This window comes from Pithys albifrons, chromosome 17 (genome assembly GCF_047495875.1).
Source record: "Pithys albifrons albifrons isolate INPA30051 chromosome 17, PitAlb_v1, whole genome shotgun sequence".
Lineage (NCBI taxonomy): Eukaryota > Metazoa > Chordata > Aves > Passeriformes > Thamnophilidae > Pithys > Pithys albifrons.
In genome coordinates this window covers 13136149-13162916 of record NC_092474.1, presented here as the reverse complement: position 1 = coordinate 13162916, position 26768 = coordinate 13136149, and the positions used below count along the sequence as shown (strand labels likewise).

Below are 26768 nucleotides of genomic sequence, written 5' to 3'. Positions count from 1 at the left end.
CCCGGTGTCCCCCCACCCCCGCCGGATCCCGCTGCCGGCCCGGCGTCCCCCCCGGATGCCGGCCCGGTGTCCCCCCCGGATCTCGCTGCCGGCCCGGTGTCCCCCCCGGATCCCGCTGCCGGCCCGGTGTCCCCCCCGGATCTCGCTGCCGGCCCGGTGTCCGCCCCGGGTCCCGCTGCCGGCCCGGTGTCCGCCCCGGGTCCCGCTGCCGGCCCGGTGTCCCCCCCGGATCTCGCTGCCGGCCCGGTGTCCCCCCCGGATCTCGCTGCCGGCCCGGTGTCCCACCCGAATCTCGCTGCCGGCCCGGTGTCCCCCCCGGATCCCGCTGCCGGCCCAGTGTCCGCCCCGGGTCCCGCTGCCGGCCCGGTGTCCCCCCCGGGTCCCGCTGCCGGCCCGGTGTCCCCCCCGGATGCCGGTTCGGTGTTCCCCGGATCTCGCTGCCGGCCCGGTGTCCCCCCCGGATGCCGGTTCGGTGTTCCCCGGATCCCGCTGCCGGCCCGGTGTCCCCCCCGATGCCGGTGGGGCCGTGGCGGGGCGCAGGGACCCGGGGCAGCCGCGCCGCCGCCTCCAGCCGCGCCCGCCCTTATAAAGCGGCCCCGGCGGCGCTCCCGGCGCAGCGCCCGCGGCGCTCCCGGCACGGCCCGGCATGGGCTCCGCGCACTCCGTGCCCGCAGAGATGCGGGAGCTGGCGGACAGGACCGGCTGTGAGTACCGGGGACACCGCCCCGGGGGCACCTTGGCCACCCCCGCCCACCCCCGGAGCCTCCGGCCACCACTCGGGGTGTCCGGCCCCGCAGGGGACAAGTCACCGGGGGGGGTGTGGGGGGCAGGACATGTCACCTGGTGGGGAGGGGGATGCAGGAGGTGCCACCTGCGAGGGGGGTGCAGGAGGTGGCAGCTGGAAGGGTGGGGAGGGTGCAGGACATGCCATCCGGGAAGGGGGGAGGGGGCAGGACGTGTCACCTGCGAGGGGGACTGAAGGAAATGTCACCCGAGGTGGGGGATGCAGGACATGCCGTGTCACTCGCGGGGGCTGCAGGAGGTGGCACCTGCAGGGGCGGGGGGTGCAGGAGATGTCATGTCACCCGGTGGGGAGGGAGGATGCAGGAGATGTCACTCGGGGAGGGTGCAGAGGTGTCACCTGCGGTGGGGGAGCGCGGACATGTCACCTGGGCTGGGAGAATGCGGGTTTGTCACCCGGGGTGGAGCGGGGGGAAAGAAAAGGGGAGAACGGGAAGGAGGGTGTGGACTCGTCACCAGAGGGTGCCAGCATGTCACCCGGGGGTGGGGGACGCAGCCGTGTCCCCGGGAGGTGTCACAGTGCCACGAGTCGGGGCATGGCGCGGTCACAGCTGTGCCCACCTGCGCCGCTGCTGCAGGGAATTGTCCCCGCATGGCTGGTTCACCCCGGAGCCACCGGGCCGTGACACTCCCGGGGCTGTTGGGGCTGCGGCTCCCGCTGGTTCGGGACCGAGGCACAGCGGGCAGGGAAATGCAGCAGGGACAGGGCAGGGCTCCAGGCAGGGTTGGAGAGCAGGACGGGGTGGGCCCTCCTGGGAATGGGCATCAGTCCAGGCCGTGGGCAGCCCTGGGCATAGGGATCGGGGTGCTCCCACCTGGATCCTCCAGCTCCTGCCGTGCTGGGAGCAGGCTGGGATGGAGGGAGGGCTGAGGGGGCAGCTCTGCCCACGGCCAAAAGCCGTGTAGGGGCTCAGAGGGTCCAGCAACTGTCCCTCGAGCAGCTGCTGATCCTGTGGGCACGTCTGCCTTCCTCTCCTCTCCTCCTCCTCCTCCTCTCCTCCTTCCCCAGGGAGGACTGAGCACCCCACTGAGCACCCCGGGGTGGGCTCAGCCCTACCCTCAGGGGAGCCCGTGGGGTGCCAGCCTGGCAGCCCAGGGTGGGAGGAGGTTTTGGGGAACACCCTGGCCTGGGGGGCAGCAGCACCTCCTGCACAGGTGGCACCTGCCTGTGGGAGGGACCTGCCTCATGCCCCAGTGCCCTGGGAACCAGTCCCAGAGAAGGTTTACAAGGGCAACACCCCAAAAATCTCATCGAAACCAGAGGTGGGAGGGCCCGGGGAGCACAGTGACCCCGTGCCATGACTGGGGGGCATGTCGTGCTCCCAGCAGGACTCACAGGGCTCCAACTGTGCTGTCAAAACCCTGGGAATTCAGGGGCTTCTCAGCCTTGTTGCTGCAGTTCAACCTCATGGAGGGAATCGCAGCCAGTCTTGGTCCTGTGGGAGGAGCAGGGACAGGGCAGGGCCACCTGCATGTCCCCAGGCTGTCCCCTGGCATGTTCCTTTGCCTCCTCCCCTGCTGCAGGGGCACCTGCAGGGTCTGCTTGGGGCCTTGGGGCTGTTTCCCCTCCCTGCCTCCTGTGCTTATCCCAAAGCTGCAGCAGGGAGTGTGTGTGGGGCTGAAGAGGCTCTTCCCAGCAGGCTGTGGATCATTCCCTGCTCCCAGGCTGCTCCCACAGGGAGGGCAGGGCAGGGCTGAGCCCTCTCTCAGCCCTGCAGCTGGGGCTGGATGCAGAGCAGGGCTGGGCCAACCACGAGCATCCAGCCCCTGACCCCAGTTTTTTGTCCTGTCAGTGCCTGGGACATTTTCCTGGGAGATCAAAGAGTTTTGGTGTGCAGGCAAGTCCCAGATGCTGAAGGGTTGGTGGCCCAGCTGCTCCCACAGTGACAGTGATGTTGTCAGGGGAGAAAAGTGAAAGGTCACTTCTCCATGGCCAAAATTGGAAAGCAAAGCCCAGAGAAAGTTTCTGTCTGTGTGTGTGTGTGTGTGTGTGTGTGTGTGTGGACAGCACCAGCCTGAGGGATTAGGGAAAAAACAGCCTATGGATGAATCAGTGGGGCCCAGGCAGATGGGGACCCCCAAAGCCACCCAGGGAAGCCTCCAAAGTCATCCAAAGGAACCCCCAAAGCCATCCAAGGGAGACCCCAAAGTCATCCAGGGAAGACCCAAAGCCACCCGGGGAGACCCAAAGCCATCCAAAGGAACTCCCAAAGCCATCCAGGGAAGATCCAAATCCATGCAGGGGAGCCCCCAGAGCCACCCAGGGGAGACCCAAAGCCATCCAAGGGAGACCCAAAGCCATGCAGGGGAGCCCCCAAGACACACAGGAGAGACCCAAACCCATCCAGGGGAGTCCCCAAAGCCATCCAAGGGAGCCCCCAAAGCCACCCAAGGGAGCCCCCAAAGCCACCCAAGGGAGCCCCCAAAGCCATGCAGGGGAGCCCCCAAAGCCACCCAAGGGAGCCCCCAAAGCCATGCAGGGGAGCCCCCAAAGCCACCCAAGGGAGCCCCCAAAGCCACCCAAGGGAGCCCCCAAAGCCAGGGGAGCCTCGAAAGCCACACAGGGGAGACCCAAAGTCACCCAAGGGAGATCCAAAGCCACCAAGGGGAGCCCCAAAGCCATCCAAGGGACACCCAAAGCCATGCAGGGGCTTTCAACAGCCCCACCCTGCCAAGGTGCAGCCAGAGCCAGGCAGGGCCAGAGCCCCAGAGCCAGCACAGATGGGCCTTCCAGGCCATTAGCAGAGCTCTGTGAAGGCTCAGCCTCACTGATCAATACAGTTGCTATTTCCAGGCTGTGAAACAACAGTGAGGAGCTCAAAGGACATTATTTAAACATCATAAAAGAGAGTGAGGAGGGAGGGAGGGAGGCAGCAGAGCTCAGCCCAGCGCTGGTCTGGTGTCTCCCAGACAGGGCAGATAACCATTTGCAACCCCTCAATTATACTTTAATATGGTTTCATCTTTCTCCATGACCCTGGGAAAGGCTGAGGTCCAGCTGCCTGCCCAGCCCTGCCCCATGCCCAGCTCCTCAGCAACCATGGGGGTCCTCCTGGTGCCCAGACAGACTCCACCAGCTGATGGAGACAGAGCTGCAAAGCACTTCCCTGGCTCCTGGGAATGGCCTCTGTCACTATTTGCACAAGAGTCAAGCTCTGTGTGTCCTCAGGGGGTTGCAGAGCTTGGTTACAGCCTGTAGGGAATAGCTGGGGAAGGATAAAAGCCCCTGTGCCGTGGGATTGGGGAGTGAGAAGGCACAGCTGAGCCTCTCTCTGTCCCCCCAGCACTCATGGGGCTCAAAGCAAAGCTGCTGCACCCCAATTCCAGCCCCTGCCCCAGGTCTGGGGTGGCTGCAGCCCTGGGGAAGGCAGTGTCCACCTTGATGGTCTGTGGTGTCCCTGAACAGCAGCAGTTTCCAGGCTGGGCATTGCTTTTGGCTTCCAATGTGTGTCCTCCGTGTCCAGCCTTTCCAACAGCCCCAGAGGAAATGGTCAGGTCTGTTTGAAGGGGCTGACACTGAGGATCCTGCCCTGGGCACTGGGATCCTGCTGTGCCATGTCTGTCAGTCTGAGCCATGGAAGTTTCTGCAGGCCAGGACTGGGGATAAACCAGCCCTTGGGCAGGACCTGAGCTGGCAGAGGGATCCCTGGGGCCTCCAGGGGGCTCAGCCCTCCCACCACATCTCTCTCTTCCCAACAGTCACCTCTGAGCAGATCGAGCACCTGCACCGGCGCTTCAAGCAGCTGAGCCAGGACCAGCTGACGATCCGGTACAGCAGCTCCGACCCCCGTGCTGGCCTTTCCATCCCCCAGTGCTGGCCATTCCATCCCCAGTGCTGACCATTCCATCCCCAGTGCTGGCCATTCCATCCCCAGTGCTGGCCTTTCCATCCCCCAGTGCTGGCCATTCCATCCCCAGTGCTGGCCATTCCATCCCCAGTGCTGACCATCCCATCCCCAGTGCTGACCATCCCATCCCCAGTACTGGCCATTCCATCCCCAGTGCTGGCCTTTCCATCCCCCAGTGCTGGCCATTCCATCCCCAGTGCTGACCATTCCATCCCCAGTGCTGGCCATTCCATCCCCAGTGCTGGCCATTCCATCCCCAGTGCCGGCCATTCCATCCCCAGTGCTGGCCATTCCATCCCCAGTGCTGACCATTCCATCCCCAGTGCTGACCATCCCATCCCCAGTGCTGACCATCCCATCCATTCCATCCCCAGTGCTGGCCATTCCATCCCCAGTGCTGGCCATTCCATCCCCAGTGCTGACCATTCCATCCCCAGTGCTGACCATCCCATCCCCAGTACTGGCCATTCCATCCCCAGGACTGGCCATTCCATCCCCAGTGCTGACCATCCCATCCCCAGTGCTGGCCATTCCATCCCCAGTGCTGGCCATTCCATCCCCAGTGCTGACCATTCTATCCATTCCATCCCCAGTGCTGGCCATTCCATCCCCAGTGCTGACCATTCCATCCCCAGTGCTGACCATTCCATTCCCAGTGCTGACCATTCCATCCATTCCATCCCCAGTGCTGACCATTCCATTCCCAGTGCTGACCATTCCATCCATTCCACCCCCAGTGCTGGCCATTCCATCCCCAGTGCTGGCAGCTCCATCCCCAGTGCTGACCATCCCATCCCCAGTGCTGGCCATTCCATCCCCAGGACTGGCCATTCCATCCCCAGTGCTGACCATTCCACCCCCAGTGCTGGCCATTCCATCCCCAGTGCTGGCAGCTCCATCCCCAGTGCTGACCATCCCATCCCCAGTGCTGGCCATTCCATCCCCAGGACTGGCCATTCCATCCCCAGTGCTGACCATTCCATCCCCAGTGCTGGCCATTCCATCCCCAGTGCCAGCCACTGGGAGGGCACTGGGGCTGTGGGTGCCCTTGTCCCCCTGCTCGGTGTCTGTGCAGGGAGTTGTGCTCCAGATCTTTGGTGTTGCTTCCTTGGGAAAGCTCTGGAATGTCCAACCAGCCTCACCAGCCATGGAGCCCAACCCCTGCTGCTTCCCCCTCCCAGGGGTTATTTCTTGACTCATTTGCTTTATGCAAACGACCAGCAGAGACTCAGCCTGGTGTCCAAAGCACAGCGGGATGGGGAGGGAGCCGAGGGGAAGGTGGGCAGCAGGAGTTCCTTCCCTGCTTCATCAAATCCCATTTGGGATCTTATTCCTGGGGAAACTCTCTAAAAACCATCCAGCCACTTGCAGGTCAAGCCCCAGCATCATCCCAGGCTGTTGTGTCCCAGAGCTTCCCAAAGAACTGTTTCAGTGGTGACAAAATTCCCTGTAGCTGCTCCAAGCACAGACTTGCTCTCATCTCATTGAGGCAAAAAGGGGTTTTCATCCCAAACCTCTTTTTATTTTTCCATGATTGCTTTGGAGGAATGAGATGGGGCTTTGGGTGACCATCAGAGCATCTCCCTCCTCCCTCTTGAGAATCACAGAATCACAGAATGGACTGGGTTGGAAAAGACCTCCGAGATCATCAAGTCCAACCCTTGGTCCAACTCCAGTCCCTTTACCAGATCATGGCACTCAGTGCCACGGCCAAGCTCAGCTGAAAAACCTCCAGGGATGGGGAATCCACCCCCTCTCTGGGCAGCCCATTCCAATGCCTGAGCACTCTCTCTGCAAAGAAGTTTTTTCTGCTCTCCAACTTCAATTTCCCCTGGCAGAGCTTGAGCCCATCGTGCCCCCTTGTCCTATTGCTGAGTGCCTGGGAGAAGAGACCAACCCCCAGCTGGCCACAACTTCCCTTCAGGCAGTTCCAGACAGTGCTGAGGTCACCTCTGAGCCTCCTCTTCTCCAGCCTAAACACCCCCAGCTCCCTCAGCCTCTCCCCACAGCACTTGTGCTCCAGTCCCTTCTCCAGCCTCGTTGCTCTTCTCTGGGCCTGCTCCAGCCCCTCAACAGAGGTTGTCTCTGTTCCCTTCACAGAAAGGAGAACTTTGACAGCATTCCTGACCTGGAGTTCAACCCAATTCGGGGCAAGATCGTCCATGCCTTCTTTGACAAGAGGTAGGAGCCCCGTGGGGAAGGTCAGAGGGTTGGATTGTCCTCTGGAAGGGGATGTGACTGGGGAAGGATCTCCCCAAAGGCAAACCTGGGTTTGCTGGGGTTGGTGAGGGGCTGGTGGGATGGGTACTGGTGGGGGTCCTGCTTTCCCATCACTCCCCTCCCGGCAGGAACCTGCGGCCGGAGTCGGACGGGCTGGCAGATGAGATCAACTTTGAGGACTTCCTGACCATCATGTCCTACTTCAGACCCATCGAGATGAACATGGATGAGGAGCAGCTCGACCGTTTCCGCAAGGAGAAGCTCAAATGTGAGCCTGGCCCTGCCCCACCTGGGCCTGGGGTCAGGGCAGCCCCTTTCCCCCCATCCCCCGGTCCCGGGGGATGGGGGGAAAGGGGCTGCCCTGACCCCGGGATGGCGGCGGGGGGTGGTGATGGGAAGGGTCTGCCCTGACCCTCAGACCCAGGGGGTGGGGGGAAGGGGCTGCCCTGACCCCGGGATGGCGGTGGCGGGTGGTGATGGGAAGGGTCTGCCCTGACCCTCAGACCCAGGGGGTGGGTGTGGAAGGGGCTGCCCTGACCCCGGGATGGCGGTGGGGGGTGGTGATGGGAAGGGTCTGCCCTGACCCTCAGACCCAGGGGGTGGGTGGGAAGGGGCTGCCCTGACCCCGGGATGGCAGCGGGGGGTGGTGATGGGAAGGGTCTGCTCTGACCCTCAGACCCAGGGGGTGGATGGGAAGGGGCTGGTCTAACCCCCAGACCCAGGGGGAGGGTGGGAAGGGGCTGCCTTAACACCCCCCAGACCCAAGGGGTGGGAAGGGGCTGCCTTAACCCCCAGACTCAGGGGGTGGAATGGGGCTGGCCTGACCACCCCAGACCCAGGGGGAGAGTGGGAAGGGGCTGCCCTGACCCCAGACCGAGGGGGAGGGTGGGAAGGGGCTGCCCTGACCCCAAGGGGATGCCTGGGAAGGGGCTGCCCTGACCCCAGACCGAGGGGGAGGGTGGGAAGGGGGTGCCCTGACCCCAAGGGGATGGCTGGGAAGGAGCTGCCCTGACCCCAGACCCAGAAGGTGGGTGGGAAGGGGCTGCCCTGACCCCCCACACTCCTCTCTACCTCCCAGTCCTCTTCCACATGTACGACTCGGACCACGACGGGAAGATCACGCTGCAGGAGTACAGAAATGTACGGTGGGATCCCTCCCGGCCCCATCCCCAGGGAACTGCCGGCCTTGGCCCTGACCTGCTGTCCCACAGGTGGTGGAGGAGCTGCTGTCGGGGAACCCTCACCTGGAGAAGGAGTCGGCGCGGTCCATCGCCGACGGGGCCATGATGGAGGCCGCCAGTATCTGCGTGGGACAGATGGTGGGAGCTGCCTCTGCTCTGCCACGGCACTCAGGGCTGGGGGGCACCAGCAGTGGGGCAGGGAGGTGTCTGTGCTTCCCAGGGGAGATATCTCTGCAGCCAGCAGCTTTCAGGGGGGAGAGGCTGGGCACAGAGTGGCTGGAGAGCAGCCAGGCAGAGGGACCTGGGGGGACTGAGGGACAGGAAGCTCAACAGGAGCCACCAGTGTGCTCAGGTGGCCAAGAAGGCCAATGGGATCCTGGCCTGGATCCAAACTAGCGTGGCCAGCAGGCCCAGGGCAGTGACCCTTCCCCTGGACTCTGCCTTGGGGAGGCCACACCTTGAGTGTTGTGTTCAGTTCTGGGCCCCTCAGTTGAGGCAAGAGATTGAGGGGCTGGAGCAGGGCCGGAGAAGAGCAACGAGGCTGGAGAAGGGACTGGAGCACAAGTGCTGTGGGGAGAGGCTGAGGGAGCTGGGGGTGTTCATCCTGAAGAAGAGGAGGCTCAGAGGTGACCTCAGCACTGTCTGGAACTGCCTGAAGGGAAGTTGTGGCCAGGTGGGGGTTGGTCTCTTCTCCCAGGCACTCAGCAATAGGACAAGGGGGCACGATGGGCTCAAGCTCTGCCAGGGGAAATTGAAGTTGGAGAGCAGGTAGAAATTCTTTGCAGAGAGAGTGCTCAGGGATTGGAATGGGCTGCCCAGAGAGGGGGTGGATTCCCCATCCCTGGAGGTTTTTAGGTTGAGACTCGATGTGGCACTGAGTGCCATGATCTGGTAATCACAGTGTGGTTGGATTAAGGGTTGGACTTGATGATCTTGGAGGTCTCTTCCAACCCAATCCATTCTGTGATTCCATGATTTTTGCATGGTACGAGCCCAAGAGGGATAAGCAGCATCCTATCCTCAGAGCTTGGGGAGTTGGTGCTCATGGGAAAGGTGGTCTGGGAACCAGTTTGGGGCTGCCCATGGGGCACAGTGGGGTCAGTGCTGTGCACCCATGGGAGACACATCCCACAGCACCAAGGGACCCAGCCGAGGTCACCCAGTGCCCCCAGCCCCTGTGCCTCACTGGTGTGGGGCAGCTGTAACGTTCTCTCTTGCTGTGCAGGGGCCAGACCAGGTGTATGAGGGCATCACCTTTGAGGATTTCCTGAAGGTTGGTGCCATCTCTGCCTGTACCCCAGGAGGAGGGGGCTGGGAGGCCTCAGGGCCCTGGGGTGTGGCCCCTGGCCCCGCTCAGCCCCCTCCCCCTGCAGATGTGGCAGGGCATCGACATCGAAACCAAGATGCACGTGCGTTTCCTCAACATGGACACCATCGCCCACTGCTACTGAGGGGCAGCAGGAGGAGGAGGAGGAGGATGAAGAGGAGGCCTCAGCAGCAGCTCATGTTCTTGGCACCGAGTGCTCCATCCCTGCCCGTGCTGCGGCTGCCGCTGCCTTCTGCTCTCTAGAAACATCAGAGGCTTTTATGTGTAATAAAAGGTATTTCTGTTTTTACTCCTTGCTCAGAAACACTCTGTCCATCCTCACCCGGGGTCTGGGGGGGTCTCTCCCTGTGCAGAACCCCTGCACAAATCCTGCTCTGCCCATAAATGTGAATTTTAGCCTCTGCCATGTGCTGCTGTGGGCAAGGAGCAGCCCTGGATCCCATGCCATGGGGAGAGTGGGCAGGCAGGGATGGGGATCCTCAGCACCTGGGAGGGCAATCCCATCCCACCGTGCATCCCACAGGATGCTCGAGCTGCCAAAGGTGGGGGCAGCCCAAGGAACAGCCCCGGTTAAACCCAGAGCAGCCCCCCTGGCTGTGTGTGCCAGGCAGGGAGGAGCCAGGCTGGCATGGAGGCAGCAGGGATGCAGCGACCAGGGCACGTGGGCTCCTGGCAACCAGGTGGCTCCTGCCCCCACATGTTCCCGCTAGAACAGGCACCGGAGGCAGGGGGTTGTTTACTGGTATTAATAACTGGATGGCTCGAGGCGCGTTCCTGTCGCTAAGGCAGCCTGAGCTGGGAAGGGAGGGGGAGAAAAAAGGGCACGGGCTATTTTTAGAAAAGCAGGAAAGATTTGTTTGTTTTATGGAAAAGAGCTTTCCCTGGTGACAACAAAGCCCCCTCCCAGCCGAGGGGGTGTGATGGGTGCGGAGCCCGCACAGCCCCATCCCCGCGGGCATCCACCTGGCTCAGGGCACCGCCGAGCCCTCCTTCTTTTCCATGTTATTGGCCGTCTCTGCTGTGCTCGGGCACCGCCACACCGAGGGTGCAGACAAGGACTTCCCTCGCAGGCTTTGGTGGCTCTGCCCCTGGAAATGCCCATTCCCAGCCGCTGGAGCTCGGCCCGCGCTCCGGAGCGGCTCTGGCAGCGGGAGGCAGAGCTGCGGGGCTCGCCCGGCAAGGACAGCCCTTCCCTGCAATGCAGTGCTGGCCCTGAGCACACCTGAGCGGCTCGGGCAGCCCGGGGCTCACCCGGTGCCCAGAGAGCCTCGGGCACGGGGCTGAGCCCGTCCTGCCGCTGGGGAGGCCACCACGGCCAGCTCGGTGTCCCCCGAGGTGGTGGCACAGCGTGGTGGCACCGCGGCGCTGGGTGAGGTGTCTGGTGCTGAACCAGGGCTGGGTGGTGGGAGAAGGATTGGTGCTGGACCTAGATCGTGATAGCCAGGGTTGGTGCTGGACCAGGGCTGGGTGGTGGGAGCAGGATTGGTGCTGGACCTAGGTCGTGATAGCCAAGGTTGGTGCTGGACCTGGGCTGGGTGGTGGGAGAAGGATTGGTGCTGGACCAGGGCTGGGCGGTGAGAGCAGGATTGGTGCTGGACCTGGGCTGGGTGGTGGGACAAGGATTGGTGCTGGACCAGGGCTGGGTGGTGAGAGCAGGACTGGTGCTGGATCAGGGCTGGGTGGTGGGAGAAGGATTGGTGCTGGACCTGGGTGGTGATAGCCAGGGTTGGTGCTGGACCAGGGCTGGGTGGTGAGAGCAGGACTGGTGCTGGGCCTGGGCTGGATGGTGGGAGAAGGATTGGTGCTGGACCTGGGTGGTGATAGCCAGGGTTGGTGCTGGACCAGGGCTGGGTGGTGGGAGCCAAGGTTGGTGCCGGTGATGTTGATGGGACTGAGCACCAGGATTTGGGAGGGGATGGCAGTGATGGAGCTCCTGGCTCATCCAACACTCTTCCCTCACTGCCAGGCTGCTTGAGGTCACAAAATGGACAAAAACACTTTCTGGGGTCTTTGCTGGGGGGTTGGACCCAGATTGTGTGGAGGGGCAGCTGGGGATTTTCCAGTGTGGATTTTCCAGCCCAGCTGAGCATGCCCACCACGTCCTTCCCACCGTGCTGGGCACCGAGTGCTGCTCCCTGCGGGCACAGCTCCGGAGCTGGGCACAGCTGGAGGCTGACACAGACAGCTCCCTTTGATCTCCTGTTCCCTTTGGAGAGATCCCTCTCAGGAGGGAACAGACACCTCTTTTCAGCTGAGGGGCACTGTCACCGACAAGAGACACCAGGAGTTCTGGAGGTTTTTCACCCCAAACTGTCCCCTGCTCTGATGCCTCTGCATTCTTTAGCTGTCCCCAATTACCCAGCCCAGCTCATGGTCACCAGCCTGGCACATGACTCCAGTATGGGCCCTCCCCTTCAGCCCAACCTCTGCCAGGTCAACCCAGCCTGGTCCAACACATCCCAACTCTGCAGCTCCTCAACCCAAACGCACCATCAGCCCCAGGCACCACCAACACCAGGGGAGATGCCCCTTCCCAGGGATCACCTTTGTGTGGCACAACACTGGCCTCCTGGGCAAGAGCCCAGCCCTGCCCTCCCCTGCACAACCTGCACTGGGTCCCAGGGAGTAACCATGTGGGAAGCCCAAAACTGCCCATAACACTGGATGGTGACTCCACTCTTGCTCTGGGAGTGGAGGAAGATGCTCCACTGCAATGCCCCCTAAGCCCAGCCTGAGCAGCCAGGCTGTGTTTGCTCCACTGCAATGCCCCCTAAGCCCACTCTGAGCAGCCAGGCTGTGTTTGCTCCACTGCAATGTGCCCTAAGCCCAGTCTGAGCAGCCAGGCTGTGTTTGCTCCACTGACCTGTCCCCTAAGCCCAGCCTGAGCAGCCAGGCTGTGTTTGCTCCACTGACCTGTCCCCTAAGCCCAGCCTGAGCAGCCAGGCTGTGTTTGCTCCCCTGAACTGTCCCCTGAGCCCAGCCTGAGCAGCCAGGCTATATTTGCTGCCCTGCAATGTGCCCTAAGCCCAGTCTGAGCAGCCAGGCTGTGTTTGCTCCCCTGAACTGTCCCCTGAGCCCAGCCTGAGCAGCCAGGCTATATTTGCTGCCCTGCAATGTGCCCTAAGCCCAGTCTGAGCAGCCAGGCTGTGTTTGCTCCCCTGCAATGCCCCCTAAGCCCAGCCTGAGCAGCCAGGCTGTGTTTGCTCCCCTGCAATGTGCCCTAAGCCCAGCCTGAGCAGCCAGGCTGTGTTTGCTCCCCTGCAATGTGCCCTAAGCCCAGCCTGAGCAGCCAGGCTGTCTTTGCTCCACTCCAGCACCACTTCAGCACAGTGTTAATGAGCACCCAGCGAAGTAGGACAACAGCCCTTTTCACAAACAAAAACTCAACTCCCAACATGGATACTCTCCAACAGCCTGAGTGCCCTCATTTGCATTAGAACACGAGTTAAATGCATACACAGTCTTCTGCTGTGGTGCAACCTCCTGTATGAATTCCAGACATGCGAAAACAGACCCAAAGGAGCACCCTCTGATCCACCCATGGGAGCTGCATCCAGACTGGGAGCCAAGGAAACAGGGGCTGTGGTGACAGGGAACTCCTTTGCCCACTGGAGGTGACATTGGCCTTCCAGGATCAGGATGGGTTGGTGTCTGGTCCCCAATGAAGTGGTGACCTGCAGGTCTGCTCTGCCTAAAGAAGCAAACCCCTCCACAAGCAGGTGCTCCAGAGCATCCTCTTCCCAGCAGCTCAAGAACCATGGAGTGCTAGAGGCAGCCTTGGCACAGGCAGTGCAGGGAGAAGGGAGGGAATGTGGAGGTGGACTGCAGGAAAAGGGCTTGGGTACATGGGCACAGCACCAACTTATCTGCTCCTTGCAGCAGCGAGAGGAAAAAAGAACAAAGCTGTGCTGAGATAGAGGCAGGATAAGGAGAGTCAAAGATGGAACAAGCCAAGGGCCAGGGCAAGGAGGGAGGAGAACAATGAGATGGAAGCTCTCTCTGTTCAGCACATCAGAAGTCACAAAGTTGGAGTAACCTCCAAAACCATCTATCCTACAGAAACCATTATTTGTCAGGTTTCTGCTGAACTCTCATCCAAACTACATATCCCTGACACTTCCTGCTCTTCCAGGAATGACAGCAGAGTTGGCTTCCCAGAAGGGCAGGGCAAGGAAAGAAATAAAAGACCAAAGCTTTATGAAAGAGCCAATTTATTGGTCAGACAGAATGACTTTGCCTCTTGCACTTCTTGTGTATCCATCACAAGGAAAAACCAACTGTTAAAAACCAAACACCTGTGAAATCTGGCTTGGGGGTCACGGAAAACCAGCCCAAGCCAAAGAAGGAAAAGCTGCTCTCTAGGCAGGAGGGCAGCAGGAAGCCCTCCAGGGCTGCCCCAGTGACAGCCCAGCCCCTCTCCTGCAGGGCCAGGCACATTCCTTCACCCCTCCCCAGTACTTTTACACTGATTCCATTAATCCAATAAAAGAATCTTAGGTTAAAACTTAACCTCAGTTTAAACAGAACTGACATGGCTTTGGTTTGCACCAATAAGTTTACAAGGGCAAATCACAACCATAAAATAGTTTCAAATGAGTAAAACAGATCCTTGCAGGACTGGAGCTCTTGTTCTCCAAACTGGTTTTACCTGTGTCAGTGCAAGCTGGGTTTGAGGTGAAGCTTCACACTCCTCACTGTCACCACTTCAGCCTGGGGGTTTCTCCACAGCACTGCTGCTCAGCACCCAGGCAGAGCAGTGTGGCCAGGTCATCCTTCTGTCAGGATCAGCTCCCAGTTTGGAAGCAAGGACAGCATCAAAAATCAAGTCCCAAGCACCTGGGAAAGCCCTCCAGGTGCTGTGGAAGGACATGACCCACCAAAGAACACACCTGAGCCATGACAGCCCTTTGTTCCAGTGCACAGGGTTGGTTCACCCTGAAAGACTCAGGAACAGAATTCCACAAACACATGGATATATACAATTAAAAACATTTAATCCAGAATTTTAGAGAATTAAAAAAATAATTATTTTTAAAATAATTCTGATGTGTGTGGCCTGCTGAGGTCCCAAGCACCCAGTGTGGCCTTCCTGTCTCCATCATCCTCCCCTCTCCCAACCACTGTAACCTGTTGTGCATGGCCCTGCTCCTTGATACATTCCAGTGCACTCCAAGGAAAACAAGAATGAGCAGCTCATTACCAGGAAAGAAATAAAAACATGGAAAATAAAAATGTGGCTCAGCAACATGTTTTCCCAAATTCCTGGTGGGTTTTTTCCCCTCTCAGGGCAGCCCAGAGCTCCTGGGTGTGCTCCCAGCCCCCCACCCTGTGCCATCACGGCTTCCTGACCATGGGCTCTGCCAAGGTGGGACCAGCAGCACCTTTCCCACAAGCAGCAGGAACATTTTTGCTCACCCTGCAGTGTAACATTCCCCTTCCCTCTCCCCTGCACTGCTGTGGATCTCTGAACACCTGCACAGCCCCACATCTCAGCGAGATGCTCCAGGGCACCCACTCTCTGCTTGGGTTCATATCCCAACTTTTGGCAAATCCTGCAGCCACCAGCAGGTCTCAGGTGCTTGTCCCTCGTGGATGTCCCCCTGCCTGCCCCCAGGGCAGGGCCAGCAGCCCTAGATGCTGTCGTAGGGCACGGCGAGGCCGATGTTGTAGTTGTAGCCGGTGGGCTCGGCGTAGGACGAGCGGCAGATGGGCAGGACACCCTCCCCTGGCAGCTGCTCCACCCAGAACTCGTAGGAGTAAATGATGCCTCGGTACCTGCACGGGCACAGCCAGGACACAGCACTGCACCTTCACTGCATACTGGGGAAGGGAGTGATCACCATGAGGGACCATCTGAATTAACAAAGTGATCACCACAGGGGACCATCTCAATTAACAAATCCAACATTTCAAGAGCTGAGAATAAACCCCTTCCCTTCTGCACTTGTCTGGGCAGTTTCAAGAGTTCTGGGCCCCTCAGTTGAGGCAAGAGATTGAGGGGCTGGAGCGGGGCCAGAGAAGAGCAACGAGGCTGGAGAAGGGACTGGATGTGGCACTGAGTGTCCTCTGAAACACCTCCAGGGACAGAGAATCCACCACGTCTTGATCCAACCCCACTGTGACCGCCAGCCCAGGGCACAGAGTGCCCTGGGCTGGCGGTCACAGTGGGGTTGGATCAAGGATTGGACTTGATGATCTCAGAGGTCTCTTCCAACCCAAATGAGAAGAGCAATGAGGCTGGAGAAGGGACTGGAGCACAAGTGCTGTGGGGAGAGGCTGAGGGAGCTGGGGGTGTTCAGCCTGGAGAAGAGGAGGCTCAGAGGTGACCTCAGCACTGTCTGGAACTGCCTGAAGGGAAGTTCTGGCCAGGTGGGGGTTGGTCTCTTCTCCCAGGCACTCAGCAATAGGACAAGGGGGCACGATGGGCTCAAGCTCTGCCAGGGCAAATTGAAGTTGGAGAGCAGAAACAAATTCTTTGCAGAGAGAGTGCTCAGGCATTGGAATGGGCTGCCCAGAGAGGGGGTGGATTCCCCATCCCTGGAGGTTTTTCAGCTAACCTTGGCCATGGCACTGAGTGCCATGATCTGGTAAAGGGACTGGAGTTGGCCCAAGGGTTGGACTTGATGATCTTGGAGGTCTTTTCCAACCCCATCCATTCTATGATTCTAAAACCTCCTTCCAGGGACCCAGCAAGCCCTGGGAATGAATCATTCCCTCCACACTGCAGGGATGTGACTGTCATCTGCTGGAACACCTCCAGTCTTTTCAGGATGGGGGTCGACAAGCACATTGTCGTTTGATTGTTCAATCACACACGGAACAGCCCGAGATGCAAATACCAAAACATGCAGTTTAAATACCACGAGTTTTCCTTTAGGAGGAGAAATCATTACTAATATGTACAGCATGGAAAGGGCTGCATTCCCTGACTGGCTTCAGTGGCCTTTATGTTCCTCTGCTGAGGAAGGAACGCAGTTTTTGGGCTCAGGAAAATAGAGTCAATTTCTCACTTGTTTTGAAAACCTTATCCTTAAACTTGTTTTTAATTTTTTCAGATTTTTCTCCTCTGTTTCTGCTCTGGATTATGACTCAGGGGCTTAGTGTTCTATTTAAAAATACAAAAGCAAGCTGTGTGAGAGCTGCCTGAACTCACTTGCGGTGCACGGCGAGGTCGTCGTCGGTGCTGCTGCCCCGAGGGCTCCTCTCCTCGGGGATGTTGGCGGTGATGAGGCTGTGAGAGTTGAACCACAGGTGGCGCACGGGATGTCTGCAAAGAGCCCACAGCACGGGGTGAGGGACCTGCATGGGGTGAGGGACCCACAGCACGGGGTGAGGGACCTGCATGGGGTGAGGGACCCACAGCACGGGGTGAGGGACCCACAGCACGGGGTGAGGGACCCACAGCACGGGGTGAGGGACCTGCATGGGGTGAGGGACCCACAGCACGGGGTGAGGGACCCACAGCACGGGGTGAGGGACCCACAGCACGGGGTGAGGGACCTGCATGGGGTGAGGGACCCACAGCACGGGGTGAGGGACCCACAGCACGGGGTGAGGGACCTGCATGGGGTGAGGGACCCACAGCACGGGGTGAGGGACCTGCTCAGGGTGAGGGACCCACAGCACGGGGTGAGGGACCCACAGCACGGGGTGAGGGACCCACAGCACGGGGTGAGGGACCTGCATGGGGTGAGGGACCCACAGCACGGGGTGAGGGACCCACAGCACGGGGTGAGGGACCTGCATGGGGTGAGGGACCCACAGCACGGGGTGAGGGACCTGCCCTGGGTGAGGGACCTGCTTGGGCTGAGGGACCTGCCCTGCGTGAGGGAGCTGCTCGGGGTGAGGGACCCACAGCACGGGGTGAGGGATCTGTACTGGGTGAGGGACCTGCTCGGGGTGAGGGACCTGCACGGGGTGAGGGACCTGCACTGAGCTCCTCAAATGCCAGGGCAGCAAAGGAATCGCTCTGGATTAAACAAGAAGTCATTTACATCGATGCCCTCTCTACAGCCAGACACTGGGAACCTGCACTTCTGGCTCTCCCTCTCCAGCCTGCAGCAGGAACCTGCACCTCTGGCTCTTCTCTTCTACCCTGGTGCAGATCCCACATCTTCTGTCCCTATCCAAAATGGCCAGAGGTTGGGAACCTGCACCTCTGGCTCTTCTCTTCTAGCCTCGTGCAGATCCCACATCTTCTATCCCTATCCAAAATGGCCAGAGGTTGGGAACCTGCACCTCTGGCTCTTCCCCTCCAGTCCAGAGCAGGAACCTGCACCTCTGGCTCTTCTCTTGAGTCTGGAGCAGGAGCCTGCACCTCTGGCTCTTCTCTTGAGTCTGGAGCAGTTACATACATTTTCTATCCCCATCCAGAATGGCCAGAGGTTGGGAACCTGCACCTCTGGCGCTTCTCTCCTAGCCTGGTGCAGATCCCACATCTTCTATCCCCATCTAGTGGGCTTTTACGAGAACACACGTGGAGGCCAGAAAATCTGTCCTAAACTCTGCAGCACGGAGGCTGTGAGGGGTGGGGGCTGTCTGCTGCTCCAAGGACTGCAGAACACTCCTGGGAAGAGCAGGATGCTTCCCAAAATAAAGGGAAGGACACCCAAGGCTCTCAAGGACTGAGCTACGGCGGATTTAGAAATGCCCTCTGTGGCACAAGCTCAGAATTACAGAATCATGGACTACCCAGAGCTGGAAGGGACCCACAAGGATCATCCAGTCCAACCCCTGGCCCTGCACAGACACCCCAACAATCCCACCGTGTCCCTCAGAGCATCATCCAAACTCTCCTGGAGCTCTGGCAGCCTTGGGGCTGTGCCCACTGGTCAGTGCCCACCACCCTCCGGGGGAAGGACCTTTCTCTGAGATCCAACCTGAGCCTGCCCTGACACAGCTCCAGCCATTCCCTGGGTCCTGTCCCTGCTCTCAGGGATCAGAGATCAGAGCTGACCCCCGGGAGGAGCTGCAGCCTCTGCTGAGCTCTGCCTTTAGCATCCTCTCCTCCAGCTGAACAAGACAACTGCCCTCAGCTGCTCCTCATGTGGCCACTCCAGGCCCTTCACCATCCTCCTGACCCTCCTCTGGATGCTGAATCTGCTCTTCACTCCTTTTCTGTCATTGCTGAACAAACTAACCGTGAACCACTGTAGCAGCACCTTCTGTTCACAAAGGAGTAACTTCTCCCCCTGATGAAGGGGCTCATCTCCACCACCCCAGCTCCTGTCACCTCCTGTGGCTTCTGCCCCTGTTTTCCACTCCATGGGTAACAACAACCCCCCCATCTAAGAAGGCCTGTTTGATTGAAGTGATCCCCTCTGATTCCTCTATAGATTAAACAGTGTTTTAAGTGTTTAATCTAATGGTTTCACTGTGAGCACATCCCCGGGCTCAGCCCTGCCCTGCCTGCCCTCCTCCTGCAGCAGCACTAATGAGCATGCCAAGGAGACAATCAATGGAATATTGTCCTTAATGCATCAGCCACATCACAACAGGCTTTATCATTCCCAGGGTCAACGGAGAAGGCGATACCTGCAATTAATCAATGACAGCTCCAGCTTGAACTCCTCTGGCTGTAAATACCTCATCTAGCTCCTCTTTGGGGAAGAGGCATCAAAAAAAAAGAAATCAGGATTTATCTGTTCATTTTATGGATATCACTGAGACTTACAAAGGGCTAAATCCTTGAGCCTTCATCCAGATGAACCCAAACCCCTGGGAATTGTGCCTTGATCAGGAAATCTTAATTTGGCTGGAGTAGCTGTCAGCTCCAGGATGGTGATCTCTGCTTGTACTTCCAGTACTGCACCACTTGTGCTTTCAGTACAAACTGGTTATTTTAATATTTAAATGAGTTTAAATCCCAGCCTGGCTTTGATGGGCAGGGAATGTGTGAATGTGATGAAGAGGAACACAGGGATTGTGGGGGGATACACTGGATAGGACAGCCAGAACCAGTCACTTTGGAAAAAACCAGCATTTTAAACCCAAGGTTCAACAAATAGCATGGCTGGGGATGGGGCAGAGAGAAGGCAGTAACTGAACTTCATGGAAAATCCAGAGGAACTCATATCCCAGCTCCCTTACAGCACTCGTTGAGGCAGTTAATGCCTCCCTGACATCAGATCCCGTCAGATCTCGGAAGCTCAGCAGGGTCAGTCCCGGATTAGTACTTGGATGGGAGACCTCCTGGGAAACGCCGGGGGCTGTAGGTTCTAGTCCTGAGGACTTCCCTGTCACTGTCCAAGCTCGCTCGGCCGTGGCAGATGAACCTCAGGACTGAAACGGTGGGGCCAGTTCTGGGCACGCTGAGCCTCACCTAAAATCCACTGCACAGGCTGGAAGGGCCCACCCACGTGGGGACAGCCCTGCCCAAATCTGCCTTCTCGAAGCCGAGCCACACCCACACAGCACTCGTTAACTAATGAGTAACAAGCCCAAGACAGCTAAAGGGCACTCACAGCAACACATGACTCCAGGTGGGAAAGCAATCTGTTCCCAAATCACAGGAAAACTAAACAGAACTCCCAAAAATTCATCCTTTTGGATCATCTTCCCAGGTCGCTCCCGCCCCCAGACCCCCCAGACCCCCCAGACGTACCTGGCGTGCATCTCCCACAGTTTGGTGCCCATGCGCTGGTCCCACACGCACACCAGGCCCTCTTCTCCTCCACTGACCACCTTCCAGTCGTCCATCTGCACGGCAGACAACCCCAGCTGGTGGGCGTACAGCGAGCACACGGCCTCGCCGCTGCGCAGGTCCCACACCCTCACCCTGCACAAAGCACAGCAACAGGCATGGAACCAGCCTGGCTTCTGAAAGCACCAGGGGTTTGGGGTCATGCAAATACACCTGGGACAGCAGGGCCACTCCAGGGCAGGACAACCAGTTTGGTCTCTGCTTTTCACTACTGAATTTTTATTCAGACTTTCTGTTATCAGAGGGTTTTTTTTTCAGGAAGACTTCTCCCACCATCCAGAACCTCTCTGACTCTTTACAAGTCCCAGGACCTAAAGAGGTTCCCTTTACTGGTCCCAAGAGCCCAGCCCTGGGGCACAGGAAGTATGTGGAGCTGCTGGAGAGAGTCAGAGGAGGCTCCAGAGATGCTCCAGGGCTGGAGCCCCTCTGCTCTGGAGCCAGGCTGGGAGAGCTGGGGGGGCTGACCTGGAGAAGAGAAGGCTCCAGGGACACCTGAGAGCCCCTGCCAGGGCCTGAAGGGGCTCCAGGAGAGCTGGAGAGGGACTGGGGACAAGGGATGGAGGGACAGGACAAGGGGAATGGCTTCCCATTGCCAGAGGGCAGGGATAGATGGGATATGGGGTAGGAATTGTTGGCTGTGAGGGTGGGCAGGCCCTGGCACAGGTTGGGCAGAGAAGCTGTGGCTGCCTCTGGATCACTGGAAGTGTTCAAAGCCAGGTTGGACAGGGCTTGGAGCACCTCCCCTGGGACAGTGGAAGGTGTCCCTGCCCATGGCAGGGGGTGGAACAGGATGGGCTTTCAGGTCCCTCTCAACCCAAACCATCCTGTGAGTCTCTGAGTCCATGACACAAAATATAAGTGAAATTTGGAGGAAGATCCTCCACCTGTACCTTCCAAAACATCAGCACTGCCACGAGGCATAAAATACTGTGTTTTGGGCACACTGCTGACAAATCCTACCCCTGGTACCCAACACACCCCCACTGTGGCTGAGGGGTGGTATTATTATCACAACCAAGGGAAGGACTGTGATTACAAAGATTTAGGAAGAGACTAAATATATGGCAAGTTAAAAGACATATTAATACCCTTGGCTTAATCACTAATATTAAAACAAAGCCATTCACAAGCACCCAGCAAGCAGGATCTCTTCTCATTTCAAAAATGCCACCACTGGCTGTGGGCAGCTTTGGGGCACATCTGGTTTGCAGACATTACTGACCACTCAGACAAGGCATTTTGAAGAGCAACATAACAAAGGCTCAGCCAGAAGGGAACTGTAGAAAAAGAGCTTAGGATTTCAACCCCTGAAACAAAGCCACAAAACCAGTTAACATTAATGGGGGTGTTTTAACCTGGCACATATCACAAAGGGGTATTTTTTTGATCCTTCTATATCAAGATTAAGAGATAAAGCAAAGTACATAAGTGGATACAGAAAAGCAGCAAGTGAAAACAGAAGGAAAGGGAAATACTGATCTCAGATTTGAAAGGAAGCCAGAGAAAGTTCCTCCCAGCTGATGGCCATCAGGAGTGAAAGCATCAGGTACACATTAATTCCAGAAAAGGCCAAAACACACTAGTTCCAACACATTAGCTGTGCTTTACTCCATACCCCTGCTACGATCCTAATGGTGTTGCAAGTCTTTCCCTTTCCTTTCTCTAACGGAGATTGCATCATATGATTGCACAAATAACACATTTCAGCCACTGAAAGAGAAAGGCAACAGAAGAGTCCAGAACTCCAGCAGAGCAACATCCATCTGACATAGGAAAACATGCTGGAACAGAGCGAGGAACATGCTCCGTGTGGCTGCACAGCCACCCCTGGGAACGTCCCCTCCCCACAGCCCTGATGGGGACAAGGACTTGCTTCCTCCAGCTCCAGCAGAGAGGAGCTTTGGCTACACACTGGAGCTGTGCTTTGGGTAAGGATGGGGGATTCTGGAAGGGCTGTTGTCCTGCCTGTGTTGTGCACAGAAATCAAAGCTGCTCCTGTTTGGAAAGCTCAGCTGGACGTGAAGATCTGATTGAGTCCTGCTTATTCCATTAGCAAGAGCCCAGGATTCAGGCAGGTGTCCATCCTGGCACACCCCTGGAAGAATCACAGGCACACTTGTGCTGTTCAGATGTGCTTTGAAGAAAAAAAGGAGAAGCATGTTGCCAGTGCAATGTGATGGAGCAGCAGAGCTGGCACGGCCTGGCTCCTCCTGCCTCAACAGCTGGGCTCAGTGGGAACCCTCCAGACCCATCCCAGCTCCAGGGAGCTGTGGGGAAGGTGTTCTCACCACCAGGCTTTGACCCTCCTGTTGGACTGACTTGGAATTCAGCTCCTGTGCCTTCAGGAAAGCATGGAATACGTTTGGATCCACACGCCTCAGAGGCTGGGCTTGCCATGTGTTTGCTTTCCCAACACTGCTGGCCATCCCAGCTTCCAAAGTGGAAAAGCAGGGATCAGCACACGCTCCCTGCTGCCACAGCTCCTGCCAGAGCGAGGCACAGCTCAGAAATCAAACACATCAGTATTTTTGATGGCAATACTGATTTTACAGGTCCTACCAAAAACCTTTCCTAAGTGTTACTTCTCAAAATCATGGCTTTAAATAAAAGAACAGCATATTCCAGTGAAACTGTGGAAGTGCTGGATTTAATTCCAGCAGTAATTGCTCCAATGGCCACCAGCAGCTTGAACTCTCAAGGTCTGTGTTTAGGAGATTTGCTCCTTAGTGGGGCTATGGAGGTTCCAGTCTCCTTCCCCCTGTGGCTGCACCTTCAGGGGCACTGACCCTGGAGACACCCTTGGTCCTGCCTCCTGAATGCCAAACTTATTTGTTGAACTATTAACTCCCAACTCCTTGCTATTTTAGTGACAGCCAAACCCTTGAACTCAGCCAGTGCTTGAGCTGAAAAACCAAAAGGTTTCTGGAGGGCAAAGGGCACAGGCTCTGCCATAAAGGGAGTAAATTCCAATCCTGCTGAAGGGATATCAGCTTCAGCTACTCTCCTGTCACCATTCAGAGATCAAAATTGGAGGCAGTTTGACTGGAAAACCAATTATCTGCTTTTAGAGGGGGAAAAAAACCCTCACAAAGATTCAATTCCACTTCTCAAACTTCAGATATTTCCTCACCTTCCGTGCTGAGAAGTGTGAGCTCTGCCTGTTCACTGGGAAAGAGGATAAAAAAAAAAGCTGTTTGACAAAATAATCATTTTTGCAAGCTGCTGCTCTGGCGGGACAGAGGTCTGGGACTTGGCAGGGGGAAGTGCCCGCCTCCCAATCTGATGCCACCAGCGTGGCAGAGCACCACCTGCAGCCTGGTGCCCGGCACGGGGAGGAGGAGGGAAGGAGGCAGGAGCCATTAGGGACTGGCTCCCTGCCATCCCACATCTCCTTTGGAGCACTGGAGCAGACCCCACCAACAACTCGCCAACACAAGAAAATCTAAAAATTGGCCTCCAAGGGTCTTTTTAAGCACTTTAATCCTTTCGTGCTGCCTGTTCCCGGCGCGGCCGTTCCTGGCACGGGATATTGGGCTGGGAAAATCCAACTCCCCAAGCCAAGGAGTTAAAGAGAAAGCTGCTAATCAGCTAAATAGAAGCTGGAATCTGTTCATATGAAAGTCCCTTTTTTTCCCTCGTCACCTGAGGGACATCACAGTGTTCTGAAATACACTCTTGACATCGTTTGGCAGACGGGCCCCCTCTCATCCTCCAGGATTCATCCCTCAGGTTATTTTTTTAATATCAGAAAGTGAGCTTTGAAATGCCAAACTCATTTTGCGGGTGGCGGTGGGAAAGGGGAAGATATTCCAAGTGGTCTCGCTGGGCTGTGCACCAACTGTGTCCACCAAATGGCTGGAAAAGCAAGTCTTCCCATGGAGCTTCCCAAACAAAGCACACCCACAGCCACATCCAATTATTACCTAATAGTTTGTTCCTCGAGTTCACATTGGCTGCACTGGAAATGCTGCAGGAAACACCAATTCCAGTAGGGCCAGATGTAGGACAGCAGGGTGGGAAGGCAGCTCAGTGGAGATGGGCTTGGTGGCACTTACCTTCTGTCCTTGTTGCCTGCAACCAGCATGTGTGGAGGGCTGGCGTGGAGGTTGACACACGTGAAGTCACCTATGGAGTTGCCCACCTTTGTCAGGCACTGGTTTGTCTCCAGATTGTACAGGAGAATCTGCCAGGGGGAGAACAAAACATGGGATAAACTCATCAGGAGCACCACAGCTGCAGCACAAAGGGGAGCTGGCACCACGAGGATCATAGAAAAATAAAATCAGTTGGGTTGGAAGAGACCTCTGAGATCATCAAGTCCAATCCTTGATCCAACCACACTGTGATTACCAGATCATGGCACTCAGTGCCACGTCCAGTCTCACCTTAAAAACCTCCAAGGATGGGGAATCCACCCCCTCTCTGGGCAGCCCATTCCAATCCCTGAGCACTCTCTCTGCAAAGAATTTCTTTCTGCTCTCCAACTTCAATTTCCCCCGGCAGAGCTTGAGTCCATCGTGCCCCCTTGTCCTATTGCTGAGTGCCTGGGAGAAGAGACCAACCCCCACCTGGCCAGAACTTCCCTTCAGGCAGTTCCAGACAGTGCTGAGGTCACCTCTGAGCCTCCTCTTCTCCAGGCTGAACACCCCCAGCTCCCTCAGCCTCTCCCCACAGCACTTGTGCTCCAGTCCCTTCTCCAGCCTCGTTGCTCTTCTCTTCTCAGTTGGGTTGGAAGAGACCTCTGAGATCATCAAGTCCAACCCTTGATCCAACCCCACTGTGATCACTCAGTGCCCTGGGCTGGTGATCACAGTGGGGTTGGATCAAGACATGGTGGATTCTCTGTCCCTGGAGGTGTGTAAGAGGACACTCAGTGCCACATCCAGTCCCTTCTCCAGCCTCGTTGCTCTTCTCTGGACCCATCTGGATGTTCTGGAGGACTCATTTCTTGATGTGTTATACGTAACCAAGATCCAGGTTTATTCCTTTTAAGAAAGGCAACAACACCCTCAGAAATCAGGAAAGCAAAATTCCCAGTGGGATCCATCCAGAAGTAGGGATGCACCACCAGTGCTCCCCAGCTTCAGACAGCTCTGAGGCAGCTTCTGCAGGTCAAATCTTCAGGGTCTGTGGAAAAGCAAACAGTTCCTTCATTTGAAAGCAGCAGAAGCAAAGAGCATCAGCACTGAGAAGGATCGGACAGATGGGCTGTGTGGGGCAGGTCCAGCCAAGTGCAGCAAAACTGCAGAGCAGAACTGAACACTGAGAGCTGTGGTGCAGATCCCCCAGATGAGGAGAAATGCTACATCTGAAGTGGCAGCTCAGATGGGAAAGGCACAAAACCAACTCTGATTTTAGGCAATATCTGAGATGATTCAAGCAGAGCCTGGACAGGAGGGACGAGCTGTTCGCCCCCTCCATCAGTTTAATCATCTTTGCTGTCTTTCCTCTGGGGCCAGATGAGATTTATCCATTTGGGCCTTTCAGTTTAGCAGAACAAATAATTTTAGAAACAGAAAAATACAGTTGTCAAAGCCCAGTGGAGCTCAGCACTGCACCTGCTCTTACATAACTTCATCAGCATTATTAAATTTCATGGTGATGCTCCTTTAAATGAAAAGAAACCTGTGCCCATGAAAGGAGATTTAAAGTATCAGGAGAAACTCGTGGCTCCCATGGCAACATCACCATGGCCATGTCAGTGTCACATCAATATTCCTCACTTCTAATTGGCTGATTATAGCCACAAGCAGCTTAATAAACATCACACAATCTGTAGGAATTATTTCAACATTTGCCAGACCAGAGACACTGATGCTGCCTGGGCTTTTATTTCCTATTTGTGCAATTGTAGAGATCTGAAATTAAATGAGGAGAGGGACATTTTGTGATGGAGGACTGGGCAACAAAAAGCCTTAAAAATCTCTAGGAATACTACAGGGATGCAGAGAACTCACAGGGTTCCTCAACCTGCCACTGCTCCCAAGTAAAGAGCAGGCAGGGTTTTATTCAGACATATTATCAGCTCCCTGTTAGGATCAACACACTCACATCCCACTTACTCAGTCCTTGTAAGATTTATAATCCCCCAACCAGGCCTTTGTGAACTCACCTGCCTCAAATACCAGCCTTTAACATGTTATTTTTCATCCTTAAGACCCAAAAAACAGGGCAAGGAAAGCTCTACCTTTGCAGGGGGACTTGGGACATAAAAGTTGCTAAAAAAATCATTTAAACTTCCCCACCAAGGGAAAAGTTGCTACAAATTGCATGGAAATGTTAGTCTGTGAGGTAGAGCCCAATTTACAGCCTGTTCTCACTTGCAGCCCAGCTCCCAACAGCTCACTAACCAAACCCAGAGATAATGATATTCTGGCAAAGGGTTTTCAGTGCAAAGGAAATTAATATCTGGGCCTGGCAAGCAAGTTTCTCCTTGGAAAGTTTGGAACAAAAGACAAAGTCTATAAAGTGCTGAATTCAGCTGAAGGCCCATAACTGATGGGGTCAGGAGAGACGTATTCCAGCTCCCAGCAGAGCCCCTGCACCAGCCCTTCCCAGCTGGATGGAAACATGGGAGAGGGGAGGAGAGGACAGGGCCAAAAGCTGCTTTCCCAAAGCCCCCCAGCGCTAATACTGACAGGGAACATCCATAAACTATTAATTTATCTCAATAACCACGGCTCCCACCT

At 56.9% G+C, this 26768-nt stretch overlaps 2 protein-coding genes across 3 annotated transcripts in view; one reads left to right on the top strand and one right to left on the bottom strand.

The window, feature by feature from the left end:
• The first annotated feature begins 588 nt into the window (after positions 1–588).
• TESC (tescalcin) lies at positions 589–9666 on the top strand. The gene is made up of 8 exons (XM_071572078.1): positions 589–704; positions 4501–4570; positions 6750–6830; positions 6998–7137; positions 7948–8009; positions 8081–8188; positions 9276–9323; positions 9424–9666. The coding sequence occupies exons 1-8, from the start codon at positions 647–649 to the stop codon at positions 9499–9501; spliced, it is 645 nt and encodes a 214-aa protein (XP_071428179.1). The 5' UTR covers positions 589–646; the 3' UTR covers positions 9502–9666.
• A 4688-nt stretch (positions 9667–14354) lies between these two features.
• The window catches only part of FBXW8 (F-box and WD repeat domain containing 8), a 68837-nt gene continuing 56423 nt past the window's right edge, over positions 14355–26768 (bottom strand). Inside the window, exons 8-11 of one of the 2 annotated variants that reach the window (XM_071572249.1) lie at positions 24135–24262; positions 19981–20075; positions 16531–16644; positions 14355–15152 (exon numbers count right to left, since the gene is read on the bottom strand). In XM_071572249.1, the coding sequence (XP_071428350.1) occupies positions 14476–15152; positions 16531–16644; positions 19981–20075; positions 24135–24262 (1014 nt within the window). In that variant the 3' untranslated portion in view covers positions 14355–14475. Of the gene's footprint in view, positions 15153–16530; positions 16645–19980; positions 20155–24134; positions 24263–26768 lie in introns of both variants that reach the window. The other variant, XM_071572250.1, reaches the window with a different exon arrangement.

Coding starts and splice junctions, on each gene's coding strand:
- TESC (XM_071572078.1), top strand. CDS start 647: ATGGGCTCCGCGCACTCCGTGCCCGCAGAGATGCGGGAGCTGGCGGAC. Junction 7,138..7,947: donor CCGCAAGGAGAAGCTCAAAT/GTGAGCCTGGCC, acceptor TCTACCTCCCAG/TCCTCTTCCACATGTACGAC. Junction 8,010..8,080: donor CGCTGCAGGAGTACAGAAAT/GTACGGTGGGAT, acceptor GCTGTCCCACAG/GTGGTGGAGGAGCTGCTGTC.